The sequence below is a fragment of the Varanus komodoensis genome, unplaced genomic scaffold (genome assembly GCF_004798865.1).
Source record: "Varanus komodoensis strain SLA01 unplaced genomic scaffold, ASM479886v1 scaffold50, whole genome shotgun sequence".
NCBI lineage: Eukaryota > Metazoa > Chordata > Lepidosauria > Squamata > Varanidae > Varanus > Varanus komodoensis.
In genome coordinates this window covers 5,777,280-5,804,901 of record NW_025336088.1, presented here as the reverse complement: position 1 = coordinate 5,804,901, position 27,622 = coordinate 5,777,280, and the positions used below count along the sequence as shown (strand labels likewise).

The following is a 27,622-nucleotide window of genomic DNA, read 5'->3' as shown; positions in this document are numbered from 1 at the left end:
TGGGTCTTCTAACTATGTCCAAACGAGAATCCAGTTCTTAATCTTTGCGAACTCCCTTACTTGTGCTGGCGGAATGTTGGCTTTTGCCTTCCCCAGTCTTATTTCCCGCTCGCCTGCGTTTTGGTTACGTCCGCAGACTTAATTCAGTTCGGTTAAGTAGGCGGGCTTCATTTTTGTATTAACATGCAAAGGTGCGAGCGCTATTTTTCTTTAGCTAGAAACCCGAGGCTGCTTTCCAACGGCCAACGAGAGAGCGGCTGCTGCTCCGCAGTATCGGAGCTCGTGGAGCAGCGGAGGATTATGTTTATTGTAAAACCTCATATTCGCTTCCATTTAATCTGCTGGCATGGGGTAGTGATTAGATCATTAGACTGCGACTCTGGAGATCTGGCTCTGGTTTCCAGTCAGCCATGAAGCTCACTGACTTTGGGCCGATCATGAACGCTCTGCCTCGCCTACCTCACAGGGTTGTTGCGAGGATAAGATGAAAAACAGCAGGATCATGTAACCACTTAGGGCTGCTTAGAGGGGAGACGGAATATAAATGTAATTTAGGGTACAACCCTATGTAAGTGAAGAAGAAAAAGCTTGCAGCTCCCAGGATGTCCCACCCGGCTATTCTACAATGCTGGGAACTGTAGGCTTTTTTCCTGTCTAAACTTATATAGGGTTGCGCCTGTAATAATAGCAACATTAACATTGATCCTGATGTACTTCCACCGTTTTTGTTTCATACATATAAGAATTCCGCGAACTGCAAGCCGAAAGCGAACACGCGCCGCTTAATTCCACTGCGACTGCGGGAAGAGAAGGAAAAGTAGCGTCAGAAGCCGGAAGCGGAACTTCGGTAGTGCCCCGTCCTTGCGTCGCGCATGCGCGTAGCTGTGGTTGCTGATGCCGGCGAGGGAGAAAATGGCGGTGGAGGGTCCTGAGCAAGTAGGCAAATTCTGGGGGATGCTGAGTCACTCTTGTATCTTTCTCCTGTCCCTCATTTCTCTGTGGCGACGTGGGGGGTGGGTAGGAGAAGCGGAAGGGTGGCAATTCATGGGGGGTATTTATTTATGCTGTGGTGGGTGAACCGAACTGGAAGGATAAGGGAGGTTGTGAAGGGCTTTTTTAAAAAACCGGCAGGACGGTCACGCCAAAGGCTTCATGAAGGCGGGCGTTTGAACGTGGGTTCTGTCAAACCTACTGGGTTGCGGGAGATGGAGTTATACTGCCAAGAGATATGAGAGCAAGTGTGTATGGACGTGTATATGCAGGCACACCTTGTTCCCCTCTCTGCCCTCCCCCCCCCCCCTTACAAATGTCCATATTATTAGGCATCTCTGATTAGTAAAGGGAGAGGTTATGGCCATGTGTAAAGATGTGAAGCATTTTCTTTCAGCTTCTTAGCCAAAAATCTTCTAGAACAGCTTTACATTTGAGTAAGAATAACTTGGATATGACTCAGTAAAACAGGACAGGCTCTGCTTTTCTCTTACCATATTAAAAGAAATGACACGCATGAGGAAGAAAAAAGAGGGAGGGGAGGTTCATTCTTTCAGCAGGGCTAGTGGAATGGCCCTGCCTCCCTCTGTCATCTCCCTCAAAATGGATGGTATTATTGGGTTGCTGAGGTTGTCACTTATGAAATGTTTTGAATGAGAAGGAAAGTGGAATCAGAGACAGATAGTGGCTTAGGGTGCGCTGTTGTGAACAAAGCCACGGAGACAAACTGGCATCAGGTGTTAGGTGCAGTGCTGCCCCTCATTTTGTGTTTTATATTGCAGTCTGGAAGAAATGCCACAGAGATAGAGGAAAGGAGTGTGGTGTGCTGTTTGGGTATGGTGTAAGTGATCCGCCCCATTCTGGCATGTCCCTTTAGCCCTCTTCACAGCTGCTGAGGTTTTTTCTGTGTTGGCTGTGAAAGGGTGGGCTGGGGACTCTGCATTTGAGTCCCAGTTTTGCAGTTCTGAATCCAAACCTCAGAACTTGCATTCCAAATAATCCTCTGCCCTCACCTGCACGATGTTGACAGGCCATAGGAGTGTACCTTTATAGGTTGGTTATAGCATGTCTGTTTCTAGAGAGAAGGCATATTGCATTAGAAGCTGGAGAGAGGTGTAGAACCAACCAAAAGGGTGGGGGGTGGGAGATGGAATGCCATTAGTAGAATTTTGTAATGTAGATGGGCATGTAAGTTGTCATTTTGTCTGAGTTGATCTGCTTTTTCTTTTTTTCTCTCCTAAATGTCTTCTGCAGATGGAGTTGGATGAGGGCAAGGGTGGGACTGGGCTGCGCCAGTATTACCTGTCCAAGATTGAGGAACTACAGGTGAGGTTTTTCTATTTCTTGGAGTGGAGAATGAATACAAGTTGTTGTGTTGTACGCACTTCCTCACAGCCAGGCTACTGAAGCCATGGAGGATGTTCTTCTGGTGGTTCCATGAAGACCCATAACTTGATTGGAGTCCACCAGGAGAAAAGCTGTCGATGTAGTGGCTCCATTGCTATGATATGCCGTTTTCAGTGCCTGAAGACATCAGGTTGTCCAGCCATGACTTTAATGTTAGCTTGTTTTTAACGTGTTTTTATTTTACCTGTTTTAGCATTATACTGTTTACTACTCCTGAAACTGCTTACCTATGCAGTGGTGTACAAATACTGTAGATAAATAATAAATTTCACAGATTTATGGGAAGCAGGGGTCAGTTAAAGTTGTCTAATGTGGGGTGGGGTTGGACTAGGAGATGTTTAGGTAATCTTCAGCCATATAGTTTTCCCCTTGACTATCATTTATCATTTTTTTCTTTGGTGGACACATTAAATTAAAGCTCTGTAAAAATATGAGTGGAAACAGACATGTATTCTAAAACTGTTTTGACATATGTTTGTTGTGTTTTGAGGTATTTAGTTTCAGGGCAGAGTATGTACATTCAAGCCTGGCATACTACACACTGAAGGCATGACTTACTATTCTAAAAGAGCAGGCATACAAGGGAAAGGAGGTGGGGATGGAGGAAAAAGAAAAACAGGAGCAACATTCTGACAATGCCAGAGCAAGGAAGTAAGTTGTTAACTGGCTGTTATAGCTTTTCCTCTTTGCCCCAATTGGGATGAAAATAGTGCAACTGCCCATCATTTTTTGATTTAGTGTCCCAGATTAGGGATAATCAGTTGGGGATAATATTCTGTGGCAGGGAAGGAGAAGCATTCATTGTCTAGCTGATGGGTATGTTCAGGCTGATCTACCCATAGCTGGCAAGGTCTTTGTGATGTGGCCAATAGCAGCCCTTGTTTGATTGCGATGGTGTTTATAGAAAATTTGACTTATCTTTCTTCCTTTCCTATTCTAAGTTGATAGTCAATGATAAAAGTCAGAATCTCAGGCGGCTGCAGGCTCAGCGAAATGAGCTCAATGCCAAGGGTAAGTTGTGAACAGCTTGGCACTCTGCGATATTTCTTTTGTGACAAGGCAGTGGGGGGGAGGGGGATAACTGGCTGTGTTCAGATACCTTAGGAGCAGAGCAGAGTTTGGGGTATGGTTATACAGATGTGAAGGTTCATGTAGAAAGAGGAAATGGGTATATGGTTTCCCCCAAGGCTTTCCCAGATTTTAGTGGAAAAACAGGAACAACTCTTACAAATATTTTATGGAAATAATAAAATACTTTTTAAACCAGGATTTTAAATACATGTGGTGCAGAACGTTGTATAGTTGCTAGATAGCTTCCGAACAGCCATAGGATTAAGAGTCCAGCAGCCAACATGGAAAGCACCGTGTTGGCTGCTTCTCCAAGGTCATAAGAGACCTCCAAAAAGGCTTTTGAAGGCATTATGGGGAAAGGAAAGGAGACTGGCATTGCCAGGGTAAAACAAATCTCAACCTTTTTCCCTCCCACTCTGAAGTATGGCACTTAGAGAGCTGAAATCACCTCTCCAGCTGCACAGCAAGGTGAAGACAACCTTCACTTCCATGCTGCTTTTGGCCTTCATAGGTTCCCCATAATCCTCTGTTTGGAGGATTATGGGCATCCCCATAGGATGGGACTCCTGGCTGCATTTTACTCCCTTTTATGACTATATCATATAACTGAGCCTTTGGGCTATCGGGCAGTATAAAAATGTAATTAATAAATGAAATAACTTGCAGTACTAGGTAGTTACAGTAGCTGTACACTGTGGACATGTTTCAGCTGTTGGGCTGTATGGAAAATAAATAAATAAAATGTGTTCAAATTACTCTGTTGGGCTGAAGGCAAACATTAATTTTTAAAGAAGTTGGAAGCAGCCTGAATGAGTGATTGTTACAGTACCCGCATGAAGTTGCAAGTGGGGTGATTGTATTTCTTGACAATGCTAACCAGAGACTGTTGTTAAGCTCAAATGATATAAATTTCCTTTTGCTTATTATACTGTTGATTTTTCTAAAGAGATAAAAATAAAAATCCTATTTGTTCCCCTATTTTCCCAAATGGCAAAAACCCTACAAGATATGTGTGGCAGCTTCTTGTTCCAACACTTAATGCCTTTATTCCACACTGGTGTAATACATTGTACCGCTTGCTGGCTGGGAAATGCTGGAAGCATATAACTTTTTTTGTCCCAGTATGCATAGGATTACATTTTTACATGCTTATATTTAAATATGCCAGGTAGTACCACATACTACACACAAAACATTGTATGTGCCTTCAAAGTTTCTGGAAATGTCAAGAAGGCAGGTAACACATATATCCCTAGATTCCTAGTGTGGGTATAGTGGCTAGAGAACTGGGCTGGGACTTGAGAGACCGAAGTGGGGTTCTAGTCTCCCGCTCAACCATGGGGCTCACTGAGTGACTTTGGGCTGTCACTGGATGTATAACGGAACCTGCCTCACAGAATTGTGAGGATAAAATGAAGGAAGGCTATGTAAACTTTCTGCCTTAGGTTCCTGCAGCAGGCAGAAAATGTGGGTTAGAAATGTGATACTAGTATATTCACACTTCCTTCTTAATGTATTAATGAAAACTACATTTTCCCATAACTTCAAAACCTCTGGAAATACATCTTTGCCAGGGAAGGAGAGATTAGCAGTGTCTTATTGATGAGCGGGGAGACTGTTCCCCCCGCCCACCATCACTAATGTGAGATCTGTTTTGTTTTCCCTGCCTACCCCAGTACGCCTCCTCCGTGAGGAGCTGCAGCTTCTTCAGGAACAAGGCTCCTATGTAGGTGAGGTGGTGAGGGCTATGGACAAAAAGAAGGTGCTTGTTAAGGTATGGTTATTCCCTGTATGTTTGTATGAGATACTTGTGGTCTGCAGTGCAGTGAGAGGGTGGCTTGTGGACATTTAAATAGCAACACTGGGCATTTAAATAGCATTTCTGAATGCATGAATTACAGTGTGATGTCGTGGTTAGAGTCAGATTAGGTCTAAGAAGACCTGGGTTCAAATCCCACCCCAGCTATGGAGCTTTCTAGCTGAGGTGACTTTGAGCTAGTCACCATCTCTTACTGTAGCCTACCTCACTAAAAGGATGATGATGATGATGATGATGATGATGATGATGATGATGATTATAACATTTCTATGCCGCCCCTTGCCGAAACCTCGGGGCGGCTTACAACATGATAAAATACATTGAAATACAATAGTACATAAATGCAGGGAGGATAAAATGCAGGGAGGGAGATGCATATGTGCTACCCTGAAGGATAAGTGGAATAATATAAAAGCCAGTCTGGTGTAGTGGTTAGGAGCACAGGCCTAGGACTCAGGTGATTTGGGTTCTAGTTCCCACTCAGCTATGGAGTCAACTGGGTGACCTTGGGCCAGTCACAGACCCTCAACCCAAGCTTCCTTACAGGGTTGTTTTTATGGGGATAAGATTGAGAGCAGGAGGAAGAGAATGATGTAAGCTGCTCTGAGTTCTTTAAAAAATAAAAAGTGGGATATAAATCTAGGATATATATAAAATACCTTTTCTAAGTAATTTAACAGCTATCTAAGATAACCCATTATTATCCCCATATTATGGATTTGGTGCTGTGAGACTGAGCCTGAGAAAAATGGCCCCCCAGTTCATGGCAAAACTCAAATTTCAGGCAGGGCTTTGAAATTTCACAGCTCATTCTCTTAGCTACACTGTCTTGCAGACATATTAAATTCTTTCCAGATTTTCCATGTTTTGTTGTGTTATAGCCTAGAATTTAAATCAACACTGTGAAAGTGCAGTACAGTTGTATTGTGGAACAAAAGTTAAATAAACAACAAAAAAAACCTCCTGGAATTTGCTGGTTGCATAAATACTTGCCTCCCTGAGTCAGTAATGCAGTAGAAATACTGCATTCGTATTTCTATTTCTGCTATTTAAATGCTGAGAATCTCCTTGGGTAAGTCTCTATCAGCTTTGTGCTTCCAAATCCTGCAGTGTTAGCCCATTCCTCCTGGCAAAACTGCCCCAGTTCTCTCAGGTTGGATGGACACTGTTGATAAAATAGCAACTTACAAGTCTTTCCTCAGATGCTCAATTGGATTGAGATCTGGGCTTTGACTGGGCCTCTTCGAAACATTTAGGTTCTTGTTTTTCAACCATTCCAGTGTTAACTTGGCTGTATGTTTACTGCCATTGTTTTGCTGGAAGAGGCACCTCAGTCCCAGTCTCCTGGTAGGTCGAAGCAGATTTTTCTTTAGAATTGCCCATCCATCTTGCCATCAGTCCTGACCAGTTTCCCAGCCCATGCTGAGGGAAATATTGGCGCTGCAACCCACCAAGGTAATGTTTTCTGGGCATTGCACACTGTTGGTTTTGCTCCATACATAGTATACTGCAATTTTGCTCTCATCAGACAAGAGGATATTTTCCCACATACCTGTTGTGTCTTCCACATGTGTTTTTGCAACATTTATGCACAGGCTTTGATATGGGCTTGTTTCAGCAGTAGCGTTCTTCTCTCCACACTGAGTAATAGTCCTCCTATGGATGGTTTCTCCCATCTTAGCTGCATCTCTCCTCATTTTTCTTGATTGGGCACTTGGTTGCTTCTCTAATGCCCTCCTTACCTACCCACTGAGTTTTGGTGGACAACCATCTCTGGGCAGAATTGCAGTTGAGTCATATGCTTTCCATTTTTTAATAGTGGTGTTTAGTGGTGCTGCAGTGGTTGTTCACAGTTCAGTTTTTTTCATAATCAGTTTGATTGGTGCTTCTGCACAATTTTATCCAAGAATTTTTTGATAGATCCTTGGCCTTCATGATGCTCTTTTGCTTAGATGCGCTCTTCAGCAAACTTTGGGAACTTCCAGAAACAAGTCTATTTAATCTGAAATCATGGGGCACTGGAAATGCACACAGGTAGCATCCATTGGACTATTTAAAGCACTCTGGAGGCAATGGGCTCTACCAGAGCTTGCTTAGGTATGTCACAGCAAAGGGGGGGTCAATGCTTATGCAAGCAATAAATGCCTGTTTTTGTTAGCTTGTGTGCCACTATTTTGCAGCTTCACAATGTTGAGCATCTTATGCCAATTAATCCATTTTGATCTGAGGTTGTAATGCAACATCTGGAAAAGGCAAAGCGTTGGGGTGAATCCTTCTGCAAGGCATTGTAAACAGTTTCCGGACAGAAGCAGTGAAAGCGTTAATGTTACACAAGTTCTGGGGCAGCAGTGAAGTGATCTATTTTTCAGTGAACTGTGCTGGCACTTACTTTGTTTAGCTTGGCTTCTTTGCTGTTGGTGCTGGAAATGTTCTGTTCTCATTGTGGTATGTGGCCCCTCCTTTATTCTAGGTTCACCCAGAAGGCAAGTTTGTGGTTGACGTTGATAAAAACATAGATATAAATGATGTAAGTATTTGCCAGGCCATGCCTGGCTCTCAGAGGTGGGGACGGGACAGTACAATACTTTAGACCTGCAGGATTTTGTGGTATTTTTTGTTTTTTCTTGAGTCTAGTGTGCTGTCTTTGAAATGTCCTTGGAAACTTAGGGCTGCTGTCTTCAGCTTTCTCCCCTCTTTACATCCAGGTGACCCCAAACTGTCGTGTTGCTCTACGGAACGACAGCTACACACTCCACAAGATCCTGCCGAACAAGGTGGACCCCCTGGTGTCATTGATGATGGTGGAAAAAGTGCCAGATTCCACGTATGAGATGATCGGTGGGCTTGACAAACAAATTAAAGAAATCAAGGAAGTGATTGAGCTGCCTGTCAAACATCCAGAGCTTTTTGAAGCTCTGGGCATTGCTCAGCCCAAGGCAAGTGAGGAGGGTGCTTCAGAATCTCAGTCCTGTCTCCCCCACTCCGACACAAAATTGCTCTCCTTCACCGTGTCCTACTGGGCCAGCCTGTAGTAATATGTATGTTTGCTTGCACTTAACCTATATAAGACTAACAAATAATCTGTGCTTACTAAGTAATGAGAAGAACATTTGTTGTGTGTTATCACAGGGACCCTGTTCATGTATTTCAGGGCTAACTCTTGATGAGCCATGACTCTTCCCCTCTCATACAAATTTGGCAGAGAGTAGGGCACCCCACATTTCAGGCATGTGACGCCCCTTGTTTCAAATAGTACAGTCAAGAGAGTGTGGACACCTGGCCAGGAAATGCATTGCTTGAGGCTGCAGTGCCATGAGATTCTCTCCTCCCCTCCATCAACTGTTTCGAATCCTGTATTAACCTAACTTTCGTACTGATCTTTTGGTGTTCTTTATTGCAGGGTGTGCTGCTGTACGGACCCCCTGGTACTGGAAAAACTTTGCTGGCTCGAGCAGTGGCTCATCACACGGATTGCACCTTCATCCGTGTTTCTGGCTCTGAACTTGTGCAGAAATTCATTGGAGAGGGTGAGCAAGAAGGGAAAAATGCAATGGAAAGGTCTGGGTGTTCATTTTTCCAGGAAAGGGCTAGCAGGTATGCAGCCCCTTCAGTGAATGTCTTGAAAGGGCAAATTTCTGAGTGGGAATATTGGGACTGCCACTTGAGCAAGGCACCGAGATGTGTGATTACCACATCTCTTAGAAATGTAGCTCAGTATTGACCAAGCTCTCTGAAGTGGGGTTGGAAATTCAGGTGAATGAAAAATGGTTAAGAAACTGGAATAGCATTTTTAGAAGAGGACACATGTTTGTGGCGGGGGTGTTTTGAGGACATGCCAGTCTTTGCTAAGGCACTGGGGGATCGCTGCTTGTTTTGTGGTGGCAGGTGCACGGATGGTGCGTGAACTCTTTGTCATGGCCCGTGAGCATGCTCCCTCTATTATCTTCATGGATGAGATCGATTCCATCGGCTCCTCCCGTCTGGAGGGTGGCTCTGGTGGGGACAGTGAAGTGCAGCGCACCATGTTGGAACTGCTCAATCAGCTCGATGGTTTTGAGGCCACTAAAAACATCAAGGTAGGTTGGAGGAGGAGTGTGATTTCCCACTCTCTCACGATGGTATGCATAGCACAAAGTAAACTTAGTTTGCATCTTTTGCTTTTCCTGGTACAATCTGGGTTTTAAGGTTGAATATATTTGACCCTTGATGATTGCATGGTTATACTGCCTTGATACTGGCATCACATGCAGCAAACCAGATGGAAGATTAGGAGGGAGAGATGGGAAGATGGGAGTTTGGAATAGCGTTGTGCAAGAAATGGGAAAGGCCTGCCTGAGAGCATTATTTTCCCATGGTCAGTAGTGGTAGTAGGGGGAATAAAAATCATGCATGTAGATATTTATCAGATGCAGTGTTGACTGTAGGCCTCTACTGCCCTTCCTGTGCAGGTAATTATGGCAACCAACCGCATAGACATCTTGGATTCAGCCCTGCTTCGTCCTGGTCGCATTGACAGAAAAATAGAATTTCCTCCCCCCAATGAAGAGGTAATGTTGATGGAGGACAAGAGTTGCAGTCCTCTCTGTATCTTCTGTTGATTGCTGGTCTTGTTCTGTAGAAAGAGTCTGAGGAAATTTGGCTTCATCTTCTATACTGTATTGTCAGGCTCGGCTGGACATTTTGAAAATTCATTCTCGCAAGATGAACCTGACACGGGGAATCAATCTGCGGAAAATTGCTGAACTAATGCCAGGGGCTTCAGGGGCTGAAGTTAAGGTAAGTTACAGTTGGACAAAGAGCACCAAACCTCGGTAGCAAGACTTTCTGACTATTGCTTTTAATATTAATGAGTATTTGATCATTATCAGCTGCTAGAATTTGTTTCTGAAGTTTGTAATGTGCATCAATCAATATAAGATGTTCTCAGATCTTCTGTGATGTACACACACATACCTATTCAAATATTATTTTGATACTCTTTGCTGTTCCCACAAGTTTTGGTGCCACAGGCATGGGACCTGTGATTTTTTTTTTAATATCAGAATATATATCAACATAAATAAGAAAGCACAGTTGCCAAATGTTTCAAAAGAAATAACTGTTCCAAAGTAGTGCTTGAATCAAAAACTACACTTTGTCGTAACCTGTATGTAAAGTTGCCAAAGAAGTCATCTATATTAAAAATAATTATTTTGTTATACTTGAACGCACTACAGATGTTACCTGCCTGAACTGTCTGTCCTTAGGACTGTGGGCCAGTTCACATCTCTGTCTTGTAATTGTGCATTGCAGGGTGTGTGTACAGAAGCCGGCATGTATGCATTGAGAGAGAGGAGGGTGCATGTAACTCAAGAAGACTTTGAAATGGCTGTTGCAAAGGTACTGTTTTGGGCATGCTTATGAGGAAAGGGCTACTGTGGGGCATGTATATAGGTTTTCACCTTTGTTGTTCCATCAGTGTATCAGAGCTGGCCAGAAGGCAACGACATCCTGAACGGCTACAGAGACCAAAGCAGAAAATAGTTGGGATCTTACAATTCTGTCTTTTATGAAGCCTAGACTTTAGTTGAGAAGGCTTCTGGGACTTTTTAGTGACAGAAGACATCACTCTTAAAACCAGGTTCCTGCATCTGTTTTTTAATAGGGTGGATAGTGGACGGCACTGATTCAGTTTGCACAAAGACGATCTGGTTTCTTGGGAGTGAATGTGTATGCCACTGCATTTGGCATACTTCCACTTTCAGTAAACAAGTAATTCATTTCTAGGTTATAAGAATGACTTCTAAACCCAGACAATGAATTGATAGGTGGCTAAACCAACCAGAGAGAACTGCAAGTTGCTTTTGAGTTAATTCAAGATGAATTGATTCAAGTCGAGACAATAATTCAAGATGAATCAATTTGAGACAAATAATTCAAGATGAATTGATTCAGGATATCGAGGCTTTTTTCCCTACTTGGAAAACCAATGATTTCACTGCAACCAATTTTTTTCACCTTGCTCGAAGTTCAAACTTACGTAGAAGCATCCTTTGAACTGCAGAACAATTTTATCTTGATTCTTAACATTTGAGCTCTGGATCGTTCAAAGTTAGAATTGTTCAAACTATGAGACACCACTATATAACAGAATTTTCACAATATAAAAATCTAAGTTGGGTCACTTTACTTACTCTTCTGCTTGGACTTTTTGTCCTGCCTCCTTTCTCATATTCTTTCTCCTCAACAGGTGATGCAAAAGGACAGTGAGAAGAATATGTCCATCAAGAAACTCTGGAAATAAAAAGCTGCTGCTCCTGTGAGCCATTTCCTATCTCCTTGGCCACCCAATTTTTCCTGTAATCTTTATGCCTGGTTTCCTTTTTCCTTTAATAAAGTTTGTGTACTAATGGTCCCGATTGCTGTAGAAGGGGGGAAAAAAAGCAAAGAGGGTTATATTTAATGATTCCTAAACTAGCTCCATAATACGCCCTTTGGTAGAATAGATCTAGTTCTGAACTCTTGCTGAAGCCCTCTTAAAGCTCTTAAGAAGTTGATAGACACCATCTTAAGCTGTATTTGAAAAATTTCTCTCTCTCATGTATTCATAGGTCTTACACTGTGTAAGCACCTTAGCAGAGTTGTAATGAAGCTTTGTTGCCAAGTCCTAAATGTTACTGGGGTGCAGCTCAAAATGGTTCAGGAGCCTACTTATAGGGCTAGCATTGTGCATAATGCTGAATTGCTAGTTTGAACTAATGAGAAAAACAGCATTGAAAAAGACTGTAGTGACAGCCATTTTTTTTCTTAAACTACTAGGGCATGTGTGGTTTTAGCTGAATGAATCAAGCTGCGAGGTTTACTTTTCCCAGTCCTCATTCTATTTCTGGAAGGTTCTAGAAATAGTTACAACTATTTACAATGTGTACCTGAGGGGATGGATTTTGATTTCTGAACATGCTCAAAAGGCTGCAAATGGTTGCTATGTGCTAGGCAGTCCATGTCCAAGTGTTATAAAACCCCCAGAATGTTTATCTAGAAAGAACATACCAAAGATACTCAAGTTTTGGAATGCTTATTTCAGAGAGCAAGTTAAAGACAGTACTTAAGGTGTAAGCAGCAGTATGAACATACTAATTAAATAATTTTTAAACTCTGACTTCAGGTAACACATCAGCTTTCTGCTGACCTATATGTTGCAGTGGGTTCTAGGACACAGTTTAAGCTCTCTCCAGACACAGTCTGTTGGTCCCACATGAACTTAATATCCAGCAGAGTTTGCCCTAAGATTATCGAGTACATGAACTGGAACGAGCTATGTTTTAAGTTTGCCACTACTGCTCTTAATTCACAATAGGTGAAGATCATTGTTCTCTTCCTAGCCAGGGCCAAAGCAACCATGGTGCAATACTGCAAGGTATTCAGTAGAATTGCCTTGCTGGTCAGTAACTATCAAACTAGGAGGTGGAACAATTCTTATCTTAGTGCAGTTGGATTTACGTCTAACTGTGGAATTCCCATATGAACAAACAAAACATGTGCCTGAATATAGCTATACATTGAGCTAGCATGTCAAGTCACCTTAGCTAAGCTGGAAAGGCATGGGCCTGCAGCTGGATGGGTGGCCATATATGAAAGTAGAGGCTGGGAGGGGGGGTGGACTTGATGGCCTTGATAGGCCTCTTGCCATGCTATTTTATTTATTCAATTCATATGCTGCCTCACTAGCCAGAGGTTCTGGGCAGCTTACATTATTTTAAGATAATCTGTATATAACACACAATGTAACTCACTTTGACCCAAAATGTAAGCTGTTTTTAATAGTAAGTATAAAGTCTACACTACCATACCATCCTTGGTAATTGTAAAAGGTTCATCACTGCTCGCTCACAGCAGCAGCTTTGTCCTCCCTTTATGAAGCTTAAAACACAGACAAGTTTAATACTACTGATTAAGAATAATTTTATTAGAAAACCTTCAACATAGAAACAGGTAACAACATTCTTAAGTGAAAGTCCCATTAGCTCCGGCTTGGCCAACTACATCGTAAGCCATGAGCCAAAGCAGGAGGGGAATTTTCTAAGTTAAGTGCTGCGAGGGTCCAGGAGCTTAGGGAGTGAAGGCACTTAAGGGGCCCAAGAAGGCTGAGGCAAATGTAACCTATCTCCCCTTGACTGGCAACCTCAGGAATGCTTCCTGCAGCACCAAGTGGCCTTGCTAAAGAACTGGTCCCTAATGTCCATCTTCTACATCTCACATGCTGGAGAACTAGGGAAGAAATAGCAATTGATTGTCATCAACAGAACAGCAAACCCCTCCCCTTTGATCCCACACAACTGTTGTTGCATTGCATATGGTGGAAGGGGAGCTACCTACTACAAACCTTCCTCTGTACAAAAACAAAACTTCTACTTTTCACCCCCTCCCCCCCCCCAAAAAAAAAGATAGTGCAAAGACTAAATGCCAGCAATGCTGGCAGTTTGGAATGGACAAAGCTTTGGTTAAAAAGGAGTAGCAGCAGCCTTCCTGCATTGCAACAGAGGCTGATGAGACTCAGCTAAGAGGTAGAAGGCAACTCAAAAACAAAAAAGTTCCCAGTGTCCCAGAGGAAAAGCGCATAGGAAGGATAGGGGTCTGGTGAGGGAGAGGAACTCACTTTCCCCTATTATAAAAAGCAGGCTTGAAGCCTTGAATAGTTCCAGAAGACTACTGAATAAGCACCCTCCACCCCTGACAACAGTGGGGGCAGACAGCAGGATTCCCCAGCCTTGCCAGTGGCTGAGGTTTTTTCAACAAGCATGGTCTGCTTGCTGGTCCACTCCAGAGTACCACAAGGTGCAGAAGAGCTGGTGGAGGGGAGAGCACTAGGTAAGGCGAACACCAAGCACTTGTTCCAGTTCTTGCCTGCGCTGCTGAACCTGGAAGACACAAGATAGTAATGGGGTTGGAGAGAAGTGCAGCAAGAAAGCATTTGGACTCCTATATATCCCCCTCAACGTGGAACAGTGTCTCACTTATTCTCCAGGTGCAAGGACCAGACCCTCAGAGCTTTCAATCCTGTTTCATAATACACTTGGGGCAGCTGAGGAAAGGCATAATCCTGAGGTAGGGAGGCGAAAGGACCGGGAAGGTCCACAATAGTTCCTGGAGGCATTTGTTCAAGCAGCAATATAGAGGGTATCCAGGGGAAGTGAGGAATGAGCATGAAGGAGGCCAGGCCTAAGAAGAGAAGAGTCCCTTCACACAGGAATCTGAGGGGGTTGAGAAGCAGGTGGGTTCCAAGAGTGCCTTTTATTCAGTGCTCTGCACTAAAAGTTGACTGTTGCACATAGCATCCTGCTTCCCCATAGCTAAGTCAAGGCAAAAGATGCTGCTCAATCTCAAAATGCCAGGGGCTGTTTTCTAAAGGTTGTGTTAAACTAGCTTCTCCAAACCTTGGCAAAGACATGTCTCCCAACAGCCTCTTGTATCCATGGTTGCTGGTAGAACTCTGCATGTCTCTCCTCTTCTGGGTTGCCAACCACGTCTGTGATGATCTGGAGCAAAATGAGCATGCAGAAGAGAATTCAGAGAAAACTAGCTCCTGTGTTGCTATTCTTTAGTGATCCAAAACAGGCAGAGGCAATAGCAAGACAGCAAAGGAAAACACTTGGGCAAAGATCAGAGGGAGGAGGAAGACTCTGTAAGAACGCATTTTCCTTTGTGTACCCTGACAAATGTCCTTATATACAAGCGGCGTATGGCCAGTCAGATGTCTCTGAAGAGTTGACAAACATAGCAGGATATTTCCAGCACCATCTGGCATCCTCTCTCACCCTTCATACTGCAGTCCCTGATTGGGATAAATCAACACTAATTCATCACATTTTTTCCTGTCTCCAAGAATTAAAGTAAGTTAGAATTTTTTGAGAAGGAACAGATGCAATAGGCTAGCAAGAGCCAAAGTATATGTTAACTGGATACGTATAGAGAAACATGCTGGGCACAGAGCACATACATAGTGATCTGGAAGCATTCAAAGCTGCAGCAAAGTGGCTGCAGATCCAGTCAGTCTCTCGAGTGGAAGAGCACGGAAAGCTTAAGTGTTTGATATGTGTATGGAGCTTGAGATACATAGAGACTTCTAACCTGAAGCTTAACTTAATTTGAACTTTCACAACACATATGGAAGACTAGCATTCAACACACACAGAAACCTTGGACTGTCGCTCTAAGGAGGAATCACCCAGCTCAACCTCACAGGGGCTGCCAAGACACCAACAGAAACCAAGCCACAAAGGAGGAAGCCAGCAAGGCCACACTTAACCTACCTGTGTATGCACAAAAGCATGAGAGTAAGCCCACTATTTTAATTATGTATGCTTTGATTATTCTTTTCATTGTGCTTTTTTCTTTGTATTTTACTCTCTTATGATCCAGTAGAGAGTAGAGAACTTCTTGATCTGCATCCAGATTGGATGAGCTGGCAGATACGGACTTCCCCACCCCCTTCCTTCCTAGCCCCTCTGTCCTCCTAAAAGTGCTCCACAGGGAATCTTCTGAGTCTACAGAATGCAGTGAGCTGTGCAGAGAAGGGCAAATCCTCGCAGAGGGTCCTTCCATGAGCAGAACCCTTCCTCTTGCAGAAGCCAGTTCTTATCCAACCCATAATAAAAAAATACATCTGTTCTCATAAAGATGCATTGTACTGTTAGTCCCATTGCATCCTGCCGCATGGCTCTTTCACGGCTTAGGGCATCATTCAATGTGGCTACCTGTAACCCTCTCAACTTGGAGGATTATGGGCATCCACTCCAGCATGGAACTAGCGCAGAAACAAGCACTCCTGCGTACTTCTCCCACACTGCAAAAAACAAAGACAAATTTTATCTATGTCCTTTGCCCTTTTTCACAAGGGGCAAAAATTCTTTGCATCTGGGCAAAACCTTGCTTCTCTGCTCCCAGGCCCCCAGAGAGGCTCCTATTTGTACTTGTGACTTCATGGCCTCAGGGAGTGGAGGGCACTCTGTAATGAAGAGTCCCAGTTCTAATCTCGGAACTCCAGTCATGAAGACCATGTCCTGTTAGGTATGTGCAAGTCCCATGATTTACCTTCAAGTCCCTCTGCTGAGATCTGATCCACTCCTGGATGAAGTCCTGGGGGTTGCTACTGAAACTCAGCATGAAATCTCGCTGGGTCTTCAGCTGGTTGATAGACTCAATAGTTTCATGGATCTACATATTAGGGTAAAGTCTGAGTTAGACAGGGACAGAAGTGCACTCAAGACTGAAGCCTAGAGATGAGATGCAAGAGATGGAACTACTGATGCAGGGCATCATGCATATATATTGTACACAGTACACTGGTGGATGCCACCAACCAAAGGCTGTACAGAAGCTTACATTATGAATTTCTACAGCTGCTGCTAGTTTAAAGATCAGTAAGTTTTAATAAGATAATATTCTGGAGCATAATACAAGAAAAAAGGAATGGAGGCTGACTACAGTAAGGATATGATACTGAAGGGTGTTGGAAGCACTGATGTAAAGCAGCGTTCTGCAACCTGTTGTCCTCCAAAATAACAGTATTAGTTACAAACACCACCATCCCCAGCCAACATGGCCAATTGCATCAGCCTGGGGAAGCATGGAATAAAGCAATGAGTTCATGTTGGTTCTTCTCACAAATAGCCATTTTCTTTGGGATTTCCAAGCTGCGGACTTCACACAGCCTATCTAACAGCATGTCTTGCTTGCCCTCCTTTTCCTGCCTTAATTTCATCCCAAAGGAATTAGAGCTGCTCCAGCAAATCAAAATGGAACACAGACTTTCAAATCAGGCAAAACAATTTCCACAGAAAAATAGGATATGCTATGCAACTTTCACATTTGGATGACTTGCCATAAACTTGCGTTATAAGCAGTATACAAAATTTCAGGCTGCCAAAGTCAGGCTGCATGGATAAATGTGTCACTGCTTGCAAGTTGAAGCATCTACCTTCCTACCAGCAGCTCTCAGGGAACTCCAACAACCAGCTTGGGCTTCTATAGTCAACCACAGTACAGCACCACCATTAAAAAAGGGGGTTGCTGTATCAACCATGGGTGATTAACACTTTGAGGATAATTTGGGTGCCTATCCTGATTGAGGAGCCTAGCCAGAATTGTTCGCTGTTCCCCTGGTCATGTAAGATAGTATGCTTGAATTACTTTCTTGCTCCATGGCTGGCAGGACCCTACCTTGACATCCAGGGAAGCAATTTCCTGCTGGTTAGTGGTGGAGGCCAAGAAGTTGCTCATTTGGGCCTTCAAGGGGTCATCCACTTCCACATCAATGTCATAACAGGCTGTCTTCTTCTGGTCATTAGGGTCCACACTGAAGAGGTGGGGACAAGAAACCAGGATGAGGGCCAAAAATAAGCATAATTCTGAGAACTATGTTTTTACCACCCAAAAACAAGGTTAGATGCTTTCACATCAAACTGCCTTTGAAATCTTCAGTTCAGGAGAAACAGCACTAGACTACTCTGAATTGTAGGGTGTATGTGTCCCCAAATCCACATTGCAAATACAAATCAATCCAAGGAAACTAAAATAGGCTATGCCAGCAAAAATATTTAAGATATGTACTATCTTTTCTAGACCTAACACTATTTACAAATGCAACAATTATAAAACAGTAGATATATATAAGCAGACAACAAAATCATTGTACATACAACAGCATTTCACAAGCAGAAAAATAACAATGAAATCAACCTTTCATTACATTATCCCCTGAAAGGCACCTGAAATAGATGGGTTCTGCAGCCCTTTCAAAAAGGGCATAAAGAAAGAGTTATGGCTTTCTAGATACATCAAGAACAGCATCTTCTTCCAGTTGTACAGTAAGGAATCCCTCCCTCCCTCCCTGGATGCCATCTTCATAAATTTTGTTTATCTTGACAAACAGTTCCTTTGAGGCAGATCAACTGGATTCCCTTTTCACAGAGCTATCAGAAAGCACCTGACTTGTCATAGGCCAATAGCAGAGGTGAAATCACAGTGGGATCCCCCAAATCCAGTTGGTTAAGATAGTTCAGAGAGAGTGTAAATCATTAACACATACTCCCTTCCTGCTCTGCCAATGTCAGGCCTACCTGATCACGTGGTTGATAACAATGGGATCTGGATGCTGCAGCAGTCCTGCCAACTTCATGGGTATCTCAGAGAATCGCATGCGGGTGCAGCCAAAGATCTACAATGGAGCAAGACACGAACCATTAACGGACTCAGAGAAGAAGAAACCTCCCATGGCAAGTTGGAGGCCCACAGACCAAACTGCTAGTAACCAGAGGCAAGAGGTAAGATGTCACAGTTTACACTATCACAAGGAGTAAAATGTTGCATTGCTTCTTAATTTGTAGACCTTTAGACTGCCAGGCAACCAGGCTGGCAACTGTATGGTTCAACTAGCCTGACGCAAACTAACCTGATTCTTTGTTCTTTCACCAAAATTAAGATTATACAAATGACCTAAGAATTTTTTTTTCAAAAAACATTACGTTCAAATACTATCAGAACGGTATGTACAAAGAGGGGAAATGATGGCATCAAAGAGAAACACCAGAGTCTAGATTCCTAATTTAATATTTATTTATTTATTTATTTATTAAAACATTTTTATGCCGCCCCATTCGCCGAAGCCTCGGGGCGGCTTACGTTAAGAAAAAAAATAATTATAACATTAAATTATATTATACACTAATATACTATTATCTTCACAGACGATAACCTGGAGCAGATGAGAAATATGCGCTTTCCAAGTGCCTCTGCTCTATCTTTAGTAGGACCAAAGGAGACAGGAAGGGAACCAACAGCAATACTGTGTACATATAAGCTCCAAATAATATAATCTGCATTGTGTGCATTTATTCTACTTCCATGATGCAAGTTTTAAAATAAGGGGTGGAAATGCCTATGAAGCAAGATAAGAAAGTCAGCACCAGGGAAAAGGATAGAGAAGATGAAATGTATGAGTACATGTACTTAACCCCCAACCCTCATATTATTTAAGTCCCTTCCCACCCCATCCCTGAATTTGGTTAAGACCTCATCTGCCGATTTCTTCCTCAATCTTGCAGCATTAGAAAAGGGGGAAGCAGCCCACTGAAGTCCTTCTACTATTTAATATTTATTTGGTGTCAGTGTACAAAGGACTGTATAATGCAACCTTCCGCAACCTGGTGCCCTCCCAATATTTTAGAATCCCGAGCATTCTTAACCATCTTCATGCTGCCTGGGGCTTATTGAAGTCCAAGATGAGGTAGGTAAACAAAAGTGGTTTGAAAAATAGTTTTAAATTAGCATACTCAAGGACTCAAATCCTGTACCAGACAGTGGACCAAGTATGCATAAAACTGGACAATAATCCAACTTGCCAAAAGGTGAGGTGGAGAGAAAAAGAAGCAAAATGTACCTGGCGAAAGTAACGGTTGCAGTTGATGTACTCTTTCTCATGACTATCCTGGAGCTTGTTGTGTTTAATGTAGAGCCACAGGGCCTGCATGATATTGGCACGGGTCTGTGTGTGAACACCCAGCAGGCGAGCGAGACGAGGGTCCAGCTTGTACTGAGGAGGCTGTAAAGGCAATGCTATCTAGTTAACATACACTCTGACATGACCATCTCATCAGTTCCAATTCATGCTAAGTATGTTAAATATAACAACTTAATCCCATCTCCAAAATCTGGAAGAAACGGGATCTCAGTAACAACCAACAGCAAGCAAGCAAGAGAAACCATTCTAAAGTCATGTGGGAATCTCAGAGAGATTCTGTCCAGGTGTCTTAATTCTACAAACCATGGGAATAGTTCAGGAAAAAGATTTTTTTTGCAACAATACTCAAAATTAATTATGAAATGCAACAGAATTTTTGCTGAAGCAGCTTCCTCCAAACCCAGTGCGAACTCATTCTCAGTTGTGTCTTTAAAAGCTTACAGGCCAGAAATGTACTTTCTTATCACAAAAGCTGATTATGAAAAATCCAAATGCTGCAGAACGTTCTGATGTGTTAAAAAAAGAGGTACAGCTGTGTACGTAGGCAAGCAGCCAGACATCCCTCACCCACCCCATCTCTAGCTGAGCGAACTAAAGCCACAAGACTTGTGAGATACAACAATGAAGCTTCTGACCATGCACTGCATGCCTTCTGAAACCTGAGTAGCTCATTGATTCATGTAACTGGAAACCTTAAAATTCAGGGGATTACAATTTGCCTGCCCTGATCAAGTGCTAGAGTCTTTTCCCTCTTACCTGGTGGTCCAGCATGAGCAGCAGGGTGCATTTCACATTGACATCACCTGGGCGTTTGACTTGGAAGCCATCTGTCTCTTGGGTTGTGGGCATTCGATGCCACTGATGGGAGCAGGGAAGACAAGTACCGAGTTAGATCTTTTTCATGTAAGACAAGCATGGAGTGCAAACCCATTATTCCATTCAGTATCTTATATTTTAAATGGACAGTTTTCCAATTACTGATTCACTCCTCTTGTAGTGGGGTTTCATTTAGTTATTTCATAAGCACAAATGTCTAAGAATGAATATTCACAAAATAGACACAGGCAATATCTGAACATGTACCAGCATACTTGCAAGAAAAGTGCTCTGTTATGGGAAAAGGTGATAGTCACTAAAAGGATTATCCAATAATATTGGTATGTGGTTTCTACCAATCATAATCTGACCCTATAACTTGTGGATGAAGTGACAATTGGAAACCTAGCCATTAAGCTTCCAAGACAGCACAGAACTATTTTACTTTACAGATTCACTGTGAAGGCAACTGAAATAAGAACTGTAAAGCATTTTGTATATAGTGCTATGGATAGAATACTGGTTATTATGGAGATCCTGCTGTGGGAATATGCCATCAGCTAAATCCGGGGGATAGAAGACCTAATTCTGTTTAGTCTTGCAATGTTGACTCTCCAATGTCTTGGACAAGCTATTATCAGAATCAGGTTGAATAAGCCAGTACACAGCTCATCTTCCTCTGGCCTCTTCTGGGAGCTACGAGAACTGTTATCAGCCCTATTTCTGTATTTCACCACCAGAATCACCACCCCTTTTGCAGTTCCTTACTCCAACTGCGTCAGGGTGATTCTGAAGGCAAAAAATGCATCAGCTCCCAGAAGAGCAAGGTCCAGCATGGCAGCTTGCCAGGCAAGGCATCTACATTTTCGAGCACTGAAACTGCCCTGGGCTGCCTCCCATCACACAGCGTGAACATGCGCTAAAGTACATACCTCCACCAGATGGTTGTCTGGGCCATACAGTTCTTTGTCTAGCTCGATGACCAAGCTCTTGAAAAAGGATGAGAACTTCCTCTTCTGCTTACTTGGCTGAGACAGAAAAATGGATGAGGGACTGAGCCCTGCCTTTCCCGCAAGCACACAGAAAGAGCGGTTGCCAGATACATCTCTAGAAGTGCAGGACAAGCAAGTTGTGCCACTTCTAGAAAGGAAGAACATCATCTGGACTGATACTGCCACTGCGAGCGTTATTAGTTGTGCAGTACTTTTCCTCAATGTTTCTCTTAAGAGGACAGGAGGGTCTTTCAAATGCTCTGACAAAGTCCCTCATCAAAGTTAGCAGTATAAAACTTCTATCAAACTTGGGGTTTTTTCTATAACTGGCTGGAGAAACGGGACTTGGCGTAAACTTAGAGATGTTTTCAAATTATTATAAACTGATTTGAATTTGACTACAGAATGTTAAAAAATATGTAGTAGGGGGTTGACCCAGTAAATCCTATGTATGTGATGTGTGATGTTTTTAGTATTAGTTTACAATTTTAATAAAATTAAAAAAAAGTTAGCAGTATAAGATGACAAATATTCTTACAAATTGTTAGCTTATTTAACAACCACCACCACCAAAACCGGAAGCTGCACTGGGACTGGTCCTTTTAAACTTGTTCATAAATGACATAAAGCACAAGGGCAGGCCCATCTCCTGGGGTCATATTCTGGCCCTCCAGGGTTCTGGAGACAGGCCCGACCCTTTTTCCCCAACCACCAATAATTTGGTAGTTTGCCAGGTTTTGTGCATTTCTTTCCCATCCTAAAAAGTTGAATTCCCTTTCCCAAGGCTTAGTTACTTGCAGTAAGGGCGTTAAGCTAAAATATGGTAGAGTTTATGGACCTGCACTTTTGCCATTCACCACATTCCTTTTTGCCTGTAGCCCCACCCACTATTAGCATGCAATATTAGAGTTTCTCTGCAATGAAACTGATCTTCAGGCACATGAGTCTCATTTCTCCTAACCTAATGTGGGGGGGGGGGGGGGGGGTGAGCATGAGGTGGCCAGTTTCAGCAAAAACAAACTACATTTGCCATTTTAATTATTTTACAATCATGCAATCTTTTCATTTTTAATCAGCCTGAACTATCTGTGAAAAAGTATACTTTTCTTGTTTTTGTTACAGCAGACTAACACAGCTACCCCTCTGCAAATAATTCAGCCTGATAAAAAACTAAAAGAGATTGCAAAGAATCCAAAAAGGGTCTCTCCAGGGTAGATAGCTAGACAATTAAATGGCATATGTAGTTAACTTTTATTAATTAAAATGTGTGCACATAAATATTGTAAACTAAGCAAAATGATAATGTGGTTTAATGTAGGTAAATATTTTTTGCATATTAGGGAAAATACAAATCTCTCTCTCTCTCTCTCTCTCTCTCTCTCTCTCTCTCTCTCTCTCACACACACACACACACACACACACACACACACACACAGATAGAAATGACTAGGAACAGAATCATTCACACAGCACATGTGAAATTTGCTATTTGAACATGTGGTAATGGCTACCAATGGGAATTAGATAATAGAAAAATTCATAGACGATAAGTCATGACAGCTACAGAAGTTGTAAGGTATGCAGTTGCACTGTATTCCAACCAGAGAGATTCAGCTGTTAAGCAGCATAGAAATTAAATAAAGCTACTTCCAGCATCAATGCGTTTATGTATTCCAGTTGCTGGGAAACAGTGGGAGAGGGCTATTGCCTGCATTTTCTGTGCGTGCTGGCTGTCTACTATGGAAAACAGAATGCTGGATCAGATATGCTGGACTTGTCTGATCCAGCCTAGTTTTTATAGACAGACCCTTGCTCATGTTAATTATTGGTATTGTTATCATTTAATTTATTTCTATATTACCCATAGTCAAAGCTCTCTGGGCAGTTTATAACTCAGTATGGAAACAATAATGATGTACAGAAACAACAAGGGAGCATGAGACACACAAGATGGGCTTTCTCTTGTGCATGTCCATTTGGAGGAGACATCAAAAGCTGAAGGAGGGGGCTGGCCAGTTGCAGGGGACAGGGGGAAATTGCCTTCAACAAATATCCAGCAAACCCTAGATTAGCCACAAAGCTACCTATCAGGGGTGTTTCAGTCTTACATCATCCAGGAGCTTGCCCTCCACACGAAGTTCCCATGAGGCTATGCGTTCGCCACCTTCAGATTCTTCCTTGCCAGGTGTAAACGTATTAGAGATGTAAATACGCAGCTTCCGCTTTTGCTGAAGATTTGAAGAAAAACATTAACTAGGGATCAAGTCAAACACACACACTCCAGATCTATGGAGCAGTTCCAGCCCACAGAACCCTTCTTTGCAAGACTACCTATACAGGTAGAATATGTTGCTTCAGGGGCGTCAGACAGCCTTATGCACTCTGAAGAGCTTAGTTGTTCCTATCTCCCTCCATCCATAGCGGATGTGGCTAACCTGCCCCCATTCCATACCGTCAAAGGTTTCTTGATGGCCTCCTGGATCTCCATCCTCTTGCGGGCAATGGTCTGATCCAGCTTCCGTTCAAAAGCCAACAAATCCATGTAAGCTTGAGACTCTGGGACCAGCTCACGAATCTGTGGAAGAGTCATCTTTACAGTAAGCATTTTAGATTAAATTGGGACAAGGATCTAGTGCAGGGGTCCTCAAACTTTTTCACCAGGACCAGTTGAAAGGTGCCAGTGCTGGGCACGGGCTGGAAAGGTGGTACCAGTGGGGCACGCAGGCAGGGGCGGGAGTGGGGCGTGTGCGCTGAGGCAGTGAGACGCGGGCGGGTGTACACGGCGAGGCGGGGGTGGGCATGTGCCGCGATGCAGCAGCGGGCACGCGATGCAGCGGCTTGCTCGCTTGGAGATCATTTTCTCTGAGTGAGTCCAAAATGATCTCCTTGCGAGCAAGCCGCCGCCTCCCCACGCAGGGGGCAAGGTGGGCGGTGGCGTGCATGCGTGGCGCGTGTCCCTGGAGCGTTGAAAACCTCTGAGGCGGGCCAGATAAATGGCCATGGTGGGCTGGATCCGGCCCCCGGGCAGTAGTTTGAGGACTCATGTTCTAATGCCCCTGAGCACTCACATATAGAAAATTTCAAGGGAGTAATTTTCCAGGATTTACATTAGGATTTCCATTCTCCCCAAGTGCACAGAGAAGCCTCTTTCTGCTTCATGTATGATTGAAAAGAGGAGGAAATATAGCTTTCCCCCAATTTAATCAAGGGTAGATGTGCTTCAACCTCACTTAAGAAATGCCACTGTCCTCTTGTTGGGTGGATGAACAATGTAAGGATAGTGAATCACTTTGTAAATTAGAACTGATTAACAAATTAAATGACTGAAACTACTCCAGACTTGACTGGAACTGCTTGAGACACTCTAGACCAGCCTTCTTCAAACTGGTGCTTTACAGAGGTTTTAGAATACAATTTCCCAGAATTCCTGATAATTGGTCATGCTAGAAGGGAATGATGGTTCTTGTCTCACACCCCTGTAGGACAAGTTGGAGAAGGCTGCTTCAGGTCAATTACCTGGCAACCCATGGTAGCTGCAAGCATTCCACATGGGAAAGACTAATCAAAAGACATGCCAAACTTCTAAAACTCCTCTGAAATAGGGGGTTCATTTTCATCCCATTATTCTGTTCTCCTCACTTACATGCCCAACTAATTTATTCTAGATAAAGAATAGCTTCAAATTCTGTAATCTGTCTCTTTCCACTTCCTCCAAACATGCACAATGGCCTGCTTCCGTCGCTTTTATACCAAGAGCTCTCCCAGAAAAGAGGCACTTACCCTCTGTGGAAGGACTTTGTCTGCCATCTTCCTTCTTTTCAGCCTGAAAGAATTGTGCAGAGTAGTAAGCTCTTAAAGGGCGAAAGTATTTAGAATCCTGTGTTAAAGATTTAATCCCCTGCATGTGCTGTAAAGCCCAACCTTATAATTGGAATTATTACATTCTACCTAGGTCTCCCTGAATGTGATATAACTTTCCCTATAGCGGCAAAATGTCTTCCCTTTTTCTAAAAATGGCAGGCAAGCTTCCCACAACCTGATTCAGAGTTGGCTTGCAAAGTATATAAATATTTTGTGGGCATTTCTCCATGGTTGTGCTACTGTAAAGTCACAGTCATGCAAATTATTTTTAATCATTTTGCACAATTTTTCAAAAATTAAGACTGCACATAAGTTAGTATGCAAAAACAATTTTTAAATGGTGGGCAACCTTTCTCCCCCAGATCCTGCTGGGCCACTTTGAAGGGACTGCTCACAGCTAACAAAAGGGGCATCAGGAAAGCTCGCTTTTGTGATCTCCTCCAACCTGCCCCCTGCCACCAAAAAAAAAAAAAAAAAAAAAGCCACAGAAAGCCCAAAATGGTTTGCAGCTGCAACTTGGGGGTGAGTGGGAAGGACTTATTCCTCCTGAGGTGTTCTCATGACACCTACCGGAGGACCAAGTGGGAAGGAGGGAGCCAACAAACTATAGTCAGCCCAACTGTATGTTGAGCTCACTGCAGGTTGTCAAACTACCAACTCACTGTGGCTTAATATGACATGACATGCAAACACATCCACTGTGTATCCACTGATTCTGTAGAAATCATGTTCCTGAATTCTGATTGTATTTTTAATTTTTATGTGGAGGAAACTGGGACAAAGGGAGTATGATATGTTTGGCCTGTAAATATATCGAATTCCAATTATTTTCCCACAAATGTGAGAAAAGCACAAGACATCACTGCATTTCAGTGCACAGAGATTTGGATTTGCACCTAAGGACCCTGGTTTCTACACCTTGTTTACATCACTACCTCTCTGTCCTGTAACAGAGCCAAAAAACACTTTACATTAAAAGAATAAGAATCAGTGCATCACATAGGTGGGATTTAACCTTTCTTGTTTCACTGTGGTCCCAACAAGAGCTTCCCCTTTAAGCTGTCATTTGCTCCAGAGAGAAACAGCTATCCACGCCAATATCAGTTTCTCTCTTTTGACAAGCAATCATTGGTGCATATAGCATTTGGGTTGGAATTGTCATGTGGAAAGAAAGGGTTATTACCCAAACCCCAGATGCAATGCAAACCCAACCCTGATCAACATCTTAACAGAAACAGACACATTTATCATATAGTTTAGCCCCAGAGTTCACTTACTGGGAAAGTTTCAGAACAAAGACACAAGATGATCAAGTGCTGAACAAATAAAAACCACCATATAAATAATGAGGGTAATGGATATGGAGAAACAGGAAGACAAGGCCAGAGTGGGTTGGTGGAAGGGGCTGACCTGAATGCAGCCATCAGAAACCTGAGATCCCACCTTAGAAATGTCAGAAATTTCTTCTACCCACTTTTAACCTTGTCACAAAGACTAGGAAGCATAGAATTATCCAGGAATATAGTGGGATGTGTTTACAAACAAGCATCCATTAAAATTGCAGTTAGCCATATAGCAGCTCCCAAAGAGCGACCACACTCAGCAGCACAGAATAATATCCCACATTCCCTAGATCATTTTATTCTGAGAAGACTGGCTTCAGTTAACTTGTTTATCTATCCTAAATGTGCATGGCAGTTAAATCTGCCACAGAAATATGAGCAGCTTACACTTCAGCTTTTCATGGCAGCAAATGTGGCAACAGCAAAACAACAGAAGAGGGAAAACACCTCGAAAACCAATGGGATATCAGCAGTTTTTTGAAATATGGGATATGGAAAAACATTTACTCATCAGCTTAAAGTTCCAAGTTTCCTTTAATACATTTCAGACTTTTTATTTATCTGAGCAGCATTCACATAATGTGGAGTGTACAGAAGACTAATGAACAAATCTCTTGAATATAGGTTAATATGCATTTATTTAAGTACAGAAATAGCAAAGGGAAGATCAACTGTTGAGCAAAGTATTGGAGCAGTGAAAAAAAGTAATTGGTAGTGTATGATTCACAATTATTCTGAATGTTTTGATGAAAATTTTAACATATTCAGCATTCACATAACCTATGGTAGTTTTCATATATTTGTACCAATTCTATTTCTCTATCTC

The 27,622-nt window shown here is 42.8% G+C and overlaps 2 protein-coding genes across 3 annotated transcripts in view; one reads left to right on the top strand and one right to left on the bottom strand.

Moving 5' to 3' along the window:
- The first annotated feature begins 748 nt into the window (after positions 1-748).
- The window catches only part of PSMC5 (proteasome 26S subunit, ATPase 5), a 32,153-nt gene continuing 5,279 nt past the window's right edge, over positions 749-27,622 (top strand). The window contains exons 1-13 of one of the 2 annotated variants that reach the window (XR_006416377.1): positions 749-936; positions 2,245-2,316; positions 3,339-3,408; positions 5,145-5,242; positions 7,758-7,814; positions 7,993-8,223; positions 8,688-8,814; positions 9,173-9,363; positions 9,736-9,834; positions 9,953-10,063; positions 10,580-10,666; positions 11,517-11,585; positions 18,379-18,588. Coding sequence is in view for 1 of the 2 variants with exons in the window: in XM_044446933.1 (XP_044302868.1) it covers positions 895-936; positions 2,245-2,316; positions 3,339-3,408; positions 5,145-5,242; positions 7,758-7,814; positions 7,993-8,223; positions 8,688-8,814; positions 9,173-9,363; positions 9,736-9,834; positions 9,953-10,063; positions 10,580-10,666; positions 11,517-11,570 (1,239 nt within the window). In the remaining variant the exon portion in view is untranslated. Of the gene's footprint in view, positions 937-2,244; positions 2,317-3,338; positions 3,409-5,144; positions 5,243-7,757; positions 7,815-7,992; positions 8,224-8,687; positions 8,815-9,172; positions 9,364-9,735; positions 9,835-9,952; positions 10,064-10,579; positions 10,667-11,516; positions 11,677-18,378; positions 18,589-27,622 lie in introns of those variants that run through there. The other variant, XM_044446933.1, reaches the window with a different exon arrangement.
- SMARCD2 (SWI/SNF related, matrix associated, actin dependent regulator of chromatin, subfamily d, member 2) overlaps positions 13,209-27,622 on the bottom strand; it is a 33,698-nt gene continuing 19,284 nt past the window's right edge. The window contains exons 3-13 of the mRNA XM_044446932.1: positions 25,373-25,415; positions 24,045-24,167; positions 23,701-23,820; positions 21,533-21,628; positions 20,541-20,642; positions 19,704-19,865; positions 18,385-18,482; positions 17,486-17,621; positions 16,358-16,480; positions 14,701-14,802; positions 13,209-14,184 (exon numbers count right to left, since the gene is read on the bottom strand). Coding sequence (XP_044302867.1) covers positions 14,131-14,184; positions 14,701-14,802; positions 16,358-16,480; positions 17,486-17,621; positions 18,385-18,482; positions 19,704-19,865; positions 20,541-20,642; positions 21,533-21,628; positions 23,701-23,820; positions 24,045-24,167; positions 25,373-25,415 — 1,159 coding nt within the window. The 3' untranslated portion in view covers positions 13,209-14,130. The remainder of the gene's footprint in view (positions 14,185-14,700; positions 14,803-16,357; positions 16,481-17,485; positions 17,622-18,384; positions 18,483-19,703; positions 19,866-20,540; positions 20,643-21,532; positions 21,629-23,700; positions 23,821-24,044; positions 24,168-25,372; positions 25,416-27,622) is intronic.